The 9,967-nt window shown below is 49.1% G+C and overlaps 1 protein-coding gene across 2 annotated transcripts; it reads right to left on the minus strand.

Annotated features, from left to right (window-relative positions):
- Positions 1-3,295: 3,295 nt before the first annotated feature.
- Positions 3,296-9,545, minus strand: PIM3 (Pim-3 proto-oncogene, serine/threonine kinase). Of its 2 annotated transcripts, XM_068931282.1 has the most exons (7): positions 9,181-9,545; positions 7,846-8,205; positions 7,411-7,520; positions 7,160-7,210; positions 6,459-6,822; positions 5,004-5,180; positions 3,296-4,879 (listed from the first exon to the last, which is right to left on the minus strand). In XM_068931282.1, the coding sequence occupies exons 2-7, from the start codon at positions 7,928-7,930 to the stop codon at positions 4,695-4,697; spliced, it is 972 nt and encodes a 323-aa protein (XP_068787383.1). In that variant the 5' UTR covers positions 7,931-8,205; positions 9,181-9,545; the 3' UTR covers positions 3,296-4,694. The 2 variants fall into 2 exon arrangements, with proteins under 2 accessions (XP_068787383.1, XP_068787378.1); XM_068931277.1 differs by lacking the exon at positions 9,181-9,545 and having other exon boundaries at positions 7,846-8,619.
- Between the last annotated feature and the right edge of the window lie 422 nt (positions 9,546-9,967).

Raw genomic sequence — 9,967 nt, forward strand, 5'->3', positions numbered from 1 at the left:
ATTTTTGAAGCAGAGGTGACTATGAAACTAAGCAAGCACTAATTTATAATCGTAGCAAGCTACATATATGCTTCAATGCAAGAGCAGGAAAATGTGCATTGCTTAGAGAGGCAATGAAATTAAAATGCCACCATCTTGGCTTCTGCCACCAATAGTAGCTTCATTGCTGTCAGTAGAAGCATTATACTGATAATAAGATGATATGACCACAATGTTCCATAATGTCACTGCTGAGAATTATTGCATAGCTGTATGCTAGAGGACAAGTAATTCTGATTGTGACTGAAATGAGGTTGAAGAAATAGGGACAATACGCGGATGAGTGCTCATTCCAGGAGTCATGAAAATAACTGGGGGCTCAATAGGTAGGTTGGCTCTGTAACTTTATATTCAGAGCTGATAACCTTTGGAATTCATACCCTTCCCTCCCTCCCATTTTTTCCTAAGGGCTAATCCACACTAGCTAAACTTTCACAAATCAGTTCTGCCTCAGCATTGCTTGAAGAAGTTCAAAAACTGAAAAGCTATTTTCGTATTTGCTCAGTCTGTTAATCATTCATTTTTTTTTCCTTTTTTGAGGAGAAGGCGGGTAATGGAAGACTTTCAGACATTATGAGGCTTTTAAAAGTTAACCATACTCTTCTACATCTAAAACTATTTGTCAGCACTCTTTTCAAAAATCTCCCTTCCCCAATTTCTGCATCGTCATTTTCAGAACATATACTTTAATTTCACCAACAGAGGTCAGTAAACCACTGAAAGAGAACCATAAGAGTTTGGCAAGAACACACCCTGGTCAATCTTTCTAAAATCCTTCTGATTTTTATTTTTCAAATATGTTGTTTGATTGCTTCAGTAAATACAAGCTTAGTGCACGGAAAAAAAATGCAACAACATGATTATGCATGCAGGAAAAAAGAGTTGTATTACGGAGATGAATTACACTAGCTTATATTGTTAAATATCTTTCAGTATTGGAGTACATTTGAAATATGTGTTATGAAGCTAGTAGGATACGTACATAGGTATGATTATAGCTAAATCAATGTGTCAAGGTTAAAATAGACGGTGATTTAAAAGATAGAATCTTGAATGATATGCAGAAGTCTACTTATCATGCTTTGTGCTGTTGAGAAGCAACCCAGTATGGAGAGAATATAAAGAGGAGGATCCTTGAGAAGGAAAATGTAATGATGTTAAAATAATAACAGATAGAAGCACAGGAGAAACCAAGAGCTGTCACAGACGTGCTCACTTTGACAGTAACAGTCAGCTAATGGAACTATATTAACACATCATTTTCTAACTTTCAACTCTAATGAAAAGCTATTTTTACAAATCATTACTTTCAGCATACGGTGTTTCAGCCACGTGGCTTCTATTAGCGTGCAGGGGAGTTTCACAACTAAAGCTGCCTCTGCAGTACTGAAAGTATACCTTTTATGTTGAACTAATCCCAGAGGAGAGTCAGCACTAGCTCCCCTGTCCTTTTGACCTTTATCCTTTTAATGTATTTTGCCTGAGTAGCAAAAGGTGAAAACCTAGTTTTTCTATTGCAAAACAGAGCCCTTCAGCAGCATTTCTCTGCGAAGGCAAGAAAAGTAAAACATACTCCTGTGGAAAGTTTTGAGAGTCCCTAGTTGAGCAATTAACAATAGCTTTACAAACGTATTTTTAGAAGTGCTTTCCTAGTAGCCAGCCCTTTGAAGCTCACCCTCATGGTGGTGGGCCTCCCAAACACCACCCTCAACAGCTGTTAGTATGGGAAGCTACTGGAGTGGAAGATGTTAATTATCATCAGCTACTGGAATTTCTCTGGGGACTAATTGTGGTTAGAAACATGCTTCCCTAAAGAACTGCACTAGGCATTGGGACCATTTCTCCTATAACTTATCTGAGTCTCTTCTCTCAAGCAAAAGAATCACTTTTAAGCAATCTTCTCTCAGAATATGATGATGTGATTTCCCTAAGCAAATCTTAACTGCGAAATCTTTTATCTGTGCAAATATCATTCCAACAATAGGCATGTTTCTGTGTATGTGAGTTTCCAAGGACGAGAATTTATAATAGAGTTGGATTCAAAACCTGGGAGATACGTTTAAAAGTAAAAAGAGGCCTTTGGAGACTACAGAATAGAAAACAAACAAGTAGAGGGACACAACTGTTTTTTTCTCCTGACAAGATTAACTTGAACTTTCTTTTTATGCTCAAAAAACTGCTATATACCTTCCTCACATCTCATCAGAAAACTACACACAGAGAAATGGTCTTTCCCACTTCTGCTTTACCCCCTGCTATTTGGTGGCATTTTGAAGTCTAAACCTGTTAGCATTTGGAGATTGAATGTGATGTCAGCAAGATATTCCCCTAGAGTGAACCAAAATAGCAGATGAGCTGGCAGAAAGATCCCCGGAAAGGGAAATAACATGAAAACAACAGATTTTAAGCCTAGCCCTTCACTGTTAGTACTACAAAGCACCTTTTATTACTGAACCTACGCTTAAATAAATCTTGTAGATCCCTCTGTGGCAGTTAATCCTAGTAACCATTACTACACCCAAATAAAGACCAAGTCAGGTCAGGTCAGTCTTTTCCTCCTGTGGAGGAAACTCAGGAATCTGCATGACCTTAGTTTGATAGGCTAGCATTAGATTCCCAATGCACTAAGGTGAATGCTGAGATATTCACTTTCCCCTCGCTATAGATGAGGACTATGTTTTCCCTAGTATTTTGTGAAATGACACGCCTATCTTTTCTGATAGTCTAAAGGATCTGAAGGGAAACAGGCATCCAGCTCCCTGAGCATCCTGCCTGTTTTCCTGTAAGCAAACAGGAAATTCCCTTCTACATGCCAGGGGAGGGGGTAAGAGGGAGGAAGGAAATGGAATGTAATGGAAAGTAAACATACCAACTATGAAAACAGTAATCATGAGCAAGTACAAAAATGCTTCTTTGTTATACTTAAGGACAATGAGCATGGTGGTATTTCAATTATTTGGTGTTTACAGAGTTAAAAAAAATACTAGCTAATTCCCTTCTATATAGGCCATTAGTGCTGTTGTATTGTACACCTATTACAGTTTAACATCAAACATCATGATCAAGAGTAGGTATGGTCAAAATGAAGGATGGCTTAATTCTTCCAAAATGGTTACTGCTTAATAGCGTAGGACTATGAACTCTCTGGGTCAGCAGCTGCAGCCCTTTATAGTTAAAAAGCACAATAGAGTATATATGTTTCCCAACTTGGTAGGAAGAACAACAGTGAAGATAAGTAAGCACACAAACACGTAACTGTTATATACAAAAAAAGTTTAATTGAAATACCTGTATAAAAAATATGATCTCCATACATTTCACACTGTTAAACAGAAGAAAAAAATCCAAATCCAAGCTGCATAAATGCAACCAGATCACAGAAACACAGCTATTAAAATAAATTAAAGTTTATGACTCTGCCACTCTACCTTCCAGAGCCAATGCACGGAGACTGTACAATGTCAATAATTTAAAACCCTTCCAAACAGCATTACTTTACATTTCTGGTACAATACCAGACAAAAGGCATACTGACTAACTTTAAAAGTCATTCTATTTCCCTTAAATTAGACTTTGTACAACAATTTTCCATCTTCCAAAAAAAAATGATAAGGTCAGATTTTTTTTTTGTCGTCTTTTTTAAAAGAAAAGTTGACAGGAATGCAGAAAAAAAAGTGCCATGGGCAAACCACCAGAATTCCCATGGGGAAGAGGAGGGGAAAGCACAGTGTTGAATAACTCTAACCAAATAAATTAACCAAATAAATAGCCACAGCTGAAACCTGTGGGAGGTCTTCTAAACTTCAAACAATAAATAACTGTATAGTACATGGGGAAACCAAGTTTACATAAACACATTATACAGGTATGGAAAAAAAGTAAAGTCCTTGAATATTGCATTGATTGTGCATTCAACATGCCCATACGTACTTAAGACTCGCAGGGTGACAAAAGGCCAGGGGGAGTTGAGAAAGGGGCTTCTCATGCCCAGTGGTAGAGATGATAAAAGGAAACATGAATAAATGTTTCTGATAAAAAAAAAGCTGATATACCTGTTCATATTTCTGTGCAGGCTATAGGAAATATTTTGAGCAGCAGAGGTGGGTTGGATTTGGAAAGGGCAGCGGGGCAGGAGTGAAATGTCTGTGTTCAAGTATTCCATCACCAGTGGATGGGACTACTTCATTCAATCACCGAACATGTTCTCCAATGCATCATAGGAGCTGCTTCCTTCAGCACTGAGTCTAAAGGAAGTAAATTCCTATAATGAACTGGATCTTCTTTGGACATACACAGCTCAAAAAAGAAAGTCCCACTGAAGCAGCTTTCAAAAAGGCACTCAAAAGCAAATAAAATCTAGTCCAGGCTCTATGAGAGCAAAAAAGTTTACCATGTATTCAAGAGGTCACTGCTTTCTTAATAAGGTCAGTCTTGGACTAAGTACTGGCCTGCAACTCCCAAATATCAGCGTTTCCAAAGGAAATCTCTCATTCCAAAGCAGAAACCAGCAAAAGGGGAAAATAAAATCAAGTCCCTCAGACAAAGATTCAACTACAGAATAATGAATGCATTTTTCTAGCCCCTCCTACGTATTGGCAGCAGCACTGTGGTCTTTCTGCTTGTAGCTCCCCTCCCAGTGCGAGGTCCTTAGTAATTCACAGACTCTCATTACTTGAGCTTGTGCTAGATACATCAGTATCAAGGGTCCGTAGCCTTATGTCACAGTCCTCAGACTTCACTACTTCAGATTTGTGCATCCATTGATGGTCAAAAATTTGCTCGAGTGTTGGTCTGTCTGAAGGCCTCAGTGAAAGGCACCATTTGATCAGCTGCTGACATTCTGAAACAAACAAAAAAAACAATTTCAGACTAGGAAAGTAGACACAATCTTGAATAAAATAACCCACCAATAGCTCAAATGTACTCCCCCCCACACACACACTACCACCACACACAAAACTCACCAGGTGAGATTCTCCTCCTGAAATATAACCGCCCCCTCAAGATTTCTTCATCCTGTTCAAAAGGGATATCTCCGCAAACCATATCATACAGCAGAACTCCCAGAGACCACACTGTTGCTGACCTCCCATGGTATCTGTGGTATCTAATCCACTCTGGAGGGCTGTATACTCTCGTTCCTAAAATTTCGGGGGGGGGGGGAGGGGAGAGGAAAAAAAGTATAAATTAACATTTGGAGTGTTTCCCCTTTAATTCAGCTACTTCTAACAGGCTTAACTTAGATTTAAAAATTCATTATTTAGAAGTTAAAAAAATTTACAGGCAAAACCCGTTAATGGTGTAATTTCAGGTCATTTGTGGAGTTACGCCATCAATAAAGTTGGCCCATCCGGCTGTGCTATTTTGTTGCACGGAATAACATTGCTTCCATCAGCTGACTGTTTACTAAGGCAAGCTGCCTTTCACTGACCACGTGGCGTCTGCAGCATCACACCAAAAATAGACACAAAAGGACAAAGGGGGTTGATGCGGAGGAGAAGAGAGGAAAAGAAGGTGGTGAAACTCAGGTCTTCCTTATTACATAGGGCTAATCTGCTTTTATCCAGTTCTACATGACAGTAAACAACATTGGGCTGCTTGAAATTTCTACATTTTCCTAGATTTTTTTTTTTTTTTTAAAGGCACCATTCTGCTGCAGCTTTTCTAACCCACCCCTTCATTGCCTGTGGTGCTCCTTGGATACCAAACAAAAAAAAAATTGTGATGCTGAAGGTCACGTGGCCAAGGGGTTCGGGTTTCACAACAAACAGATGTTAAGTGCAGCAGCTGAGGATGTAGGAAGGAAAAAAAAAGTCCCTCAGTTACATCAGTCACATTGAAAGAACAAGGGAAAAAATTTAATAATTTTTTCCCCATCATATGAGACCTTATTTTCAGCTTTCTGTTCTCTAAATCAAACCTGACCCTGAAGCTAACATCAAGTCACTTACAGGGAGTGCATTTATCCCATCACTTTAGAATCTGCAATGCGGGATTTCCAGGACATGAGTGGAAAGGGAGGGGAAAGCTACCGCTTTAAGGCCAAAAAAAAAAAAAAAGCCCTGCATATAAAAACTGCATATCCACACATGGAAACATCCGATACTGGCAAACCCTACACGTAAATAGATCGCCCTCTAGGAAAAAGCGCTTTTTCCAAGACAGGGAAACATAAACTGCTGCGTCACTGCCTGGAATCGCTTCTTTCCTACGCAACTGAACACCCCTAAGCTGCCTTGGGTCCAAAGGTTTCCACTACCGATAGACCTGATATGAACCGCTGCGTCACAGGCACTGCTCGCTACTTCGAGGCGCCAGAAACGGGATAAGAAGCGGCTACAGGACATCACCCAGGGAGGATTGCAGGGTCTGGCCAAACCTGGTGCAGCAGAGCTGCTGTGGGCGGGGAGGGCACGTACCATCAAAGTCAGTATAGACTGTGTCCTTGAGGAGTGCCCCGGACCCGAAGTCGATTAGCTTCAGCTCGCCTGTTCTGAGGTCAACCAGCAGGTTCTCGTCCTTGATGTCCCGGTGCACCACGCCGCAGCCGTAGCAGTGGCGCACTGCCTCCAGGACCTGCCGGAAGAAGCCACGGGCCGTGTCCTCATCAAGTGCGCCCTTCTCCGTGATGAAGTCGAAGAGGTCCTTCACCAGCTCTGGCCGCTCCATGATGATCAGGTAGCCATCGGGCCGCTCGTACCAGTCCAGCAGCTTGATGACCCCCCTGAAGCCAGAGCCCACTTTCTTCAAGAGGACGATCTCCAAGGGCACCATGACACCGCCCTGTGCGGAGAGCGGGGCAGGGGTCAGGCACGGGGCCGGGGACAGCGCGGAGCCCGCGCGTGCCCCTCCCGACCGCGCCGGGGGCAGGGGCGCGGGGAGCCCCGCCGCCGCCCCGCTGGGTGGCTCCGCCGCTGCCGCAGTCCGAGGGGCGGGGGCGGCGCTGCGGCGGAGAAACCCCGCCGGACTCCCCCCAGCGTAAACACCGCGCCACACGGGCCGCGGCGGGCGGGGCGGGGCGAGGCGAGGCGAGCCCGCCGCCCACACAATAGCCCCGGCCGAGCGCGGGGCAGAGCCCGCGGACGCGCAGCCCTCCCGGCTCCCGCGGGATTGTACTTACAATCGTGCCCCACTCGGTCACCCTCTCCTTCACCACATGCTTCACGGCGACCTGCAGAGCGGGGGGAGAAAAGGAGGCGCCGTGAGCGGCGGGGCGGGGAGGCAGAGCCTGCGCCTCGCCGCGGCGCGGAGGGCAGGGCCGGGGCCCCCGACACGTCGCGCTGGCTCCGCGCGGAGCCGAGCTGCGCCCGCCGCCCGCCACCAAAATGGCTCGAGCGCCGAGCCGGGAGCGCGCCGCGAGCCCGCGCTCACCGGCAAGCCGTCGGCGATCCTGCTGCCCGCGTACACGGTGCCGAAGCCCCCGCTGCCCAGCACGGAGCCCACTTGGTAGACTTTATCGAAAGGCTCCTTCTCCACTTTTACTGAAAAACGAGAGAGAGAGACAGAGAGAGAGAGAGAGAAAACGTTAATTTCGAAAGCCCAGCTACAGTTGATTTAAAAAAAAAAAAGTGTCTCCACTGGACACGTACTGTCTGTGTTGCCCTAATTCTGTCCAAAACATTTTTAATAAATTATCTCTTTTAATTAAAAAAAAAGAAGTTTCCCCGCGCCGTTAGGAGCCCTCCGCAAGGAGCCCCCGCGGCGGCACTCGGCTACGAGCGCCCCGCGCCCCCGGCGGGGAGATCCGCGCCCCGCGGAGGCGCCGCCAGGAAGCCCCGCGCTACGCCGCGCCGCTCCCCGCCGTACCTGGCTGCAGGATCTTCACCGGCAAATGATCCATGCTAGTGGGGCTGCAAATGTGAGCCAGCGAGCCGAACTTGGAGAGTAACATCTTCCGCAGAGGGAGAACGGAAAATCCCCCGCAGTGAAATTTAGGGCGTCCTCCGGGCTAACTGCGCAGTTAAACACCGGACGGGGAGCCGCGGCGCGGGCTCCGTCCCCAGCCGGGATGGCGGCGGGCGGGCCGGGGAGACCTTCCGAGCAGCTGCCGGGCGCCTCGGCTCGCTCCTTCCTCCGCCGACACCGCTTCGCACCGTCGCGGAAACCGAGGGACACTTCCCGAAATACACAGCCGGCAGAGAATCCAAGTCGAAACAATACGAAGTCCTTCGGAAAAAAGAAAAATAAATAGGGAGGACGATGCTCTTCCTCTTCCGACCGGCGAGTACAGTGTCACACAGGCACCGCGAAGCATGCACACACGCAGGATCAGCAGCGCACGCAAGCGGCACCGGGGGCTGCGACGCCGCGTGTAAAATCCACCCCTGCGGGGAGCTGCCGGGGGCCGCTGTGCCGGCGCCGCAGTGGAGCCGTGGCGGACGCAGGGAGCCGGGCCGCGCCGCCGTGCTGCCCGCTCACTTCTGAGCCGGCGACGCCGCGGAGCCGCCTCTTAACTCCCAATATTTTGGTGCGGGCAGAGAGCGGCGCGCGCAGAGGATATCCCTCCGCGGGGGAGTGGGGAACACCTCTCCTCCCCGCCGCCGGGCCGCCCCCCCGCGCTGGAGCGGGCGGCGCGGCGGCGCCCAGCGCCCGCCGTGGGGCTGGCTGGGCCGGCCGCCTCCCGTCCCACCCCATCGTAAATACAGGGAGGGGGGGAAGGGGGGGGCTGGGAACTACTTATTTGTAGTAATCGACGCGCAGCGTTACAGACTGTCTGAAACACTCACACACATTGGCGAAAAAAAGGGGGGGGGGAAGAGGCTCTTATTTGCGCTAACATTTCCAGGCGGCCAATCAAGGGGCGCCTTTTCAAAGAGCCACGAGAACAACCAATGAGGAGGAGCTCATTTGCATTCGGCGAGGCGACCAGGGCGGGAATTCCTCGGCGCGCCGTCCCCCCTCCCCGCCTCCCGGCCGCTCCGGGAAAGGTCACTCTCTTCGCGGGCCGAGACACTGCGTCTGGAGCCGCGCGGGGGGAGGGGAGCCGCAACCGCCGCCGCCGCCGCCGCCATGATCGCCGCGCCGGGGCACGCCGGGCCACGGCTTTATGTTCCCCCAGCCTTTGATGAAAACACCTTTCCCCCCTCCCCACCCTCAAACGAAGCATTTCAAAGCCCGCTTATTTATACAGCCGCTGTTTACCGAAATAACGTGTCACGCTCTCTCGCCCATTGTGTCTCCTAATTCCTGCCCTTTCTCTGCCGTGGTTTGTCGTTTAACTGCAGCTGCCTCTAACTCCTCAGGAGAAGCTGGAGGCGTGCTCGCTCTGAAGCACGCGAGGCGGCACCGAGGCGTTTGCCTGCACGCTCGTGAGCCCCGCTTCCTTTTCTGTTTTCTTTTGTAAGTCACGCTCTGCCTCGAGACCGCCTCCGTGAAGACAGGGCGGCTTGAGGGCGAGCAGACGCAGCGGTAACGCGGGCTGCGCCGGGTGGGGGCAGGCTTCAGCGCGTTAGCGGAGCGCTGCGCGCGCCCCACGAGCTGAGGGCTTCCCTTCCTTCCCCTCCCCCTCCCCAGTTAGATGCCAGTCGACAAACGACGAGAAGCTGTTTTATTTCCCCAGCGCTCTCGCTAATCGGATACGCGGCGCTGGAAACCCGTCCCCCCGCTGCGGCGCCTCGCCTCGCCTCAGCCGGCCTGGCAGCGCCCGGGCGGGGGCGGGGGCGGGGGCGCCGCGCACCCCCCCGCCCCTGGCCCCGGCCCCGGCCCGCAGGGGGCGCTGCGCCACAGGGATTAGCCCCGCTCCTCGGGCGCGGGGAGCGCGCTGGGGCCCGCGGGGGGACACCTTCCTCCTTCCAGATTAATTGTCAGGCAGCTTTTAAAAGTGTCGTCTGTCTTACTTTTTTTTTGTCTCTTCCGACGAGGCTTTTACAGTGTCTTGCCGTGAGGCGCGTACCGCAGGTTCAGTGCGCTGCCGCCGCCGCGCCCGCGG

The sequence above is a fragment of the Struthio camelus genome, chromosome 1 (genome assembly GCF_040807025.1).
Source record: "Struthio camelus isolate bStrCam1 chromosome 1, bStrCam1.hap1, whole genome shotgun sequence".
NCBI lineage: Eukaryota > Metazoa > Chordata > Aves > Struthioniformes > Struthionidae > Struthio > Struthio camelus.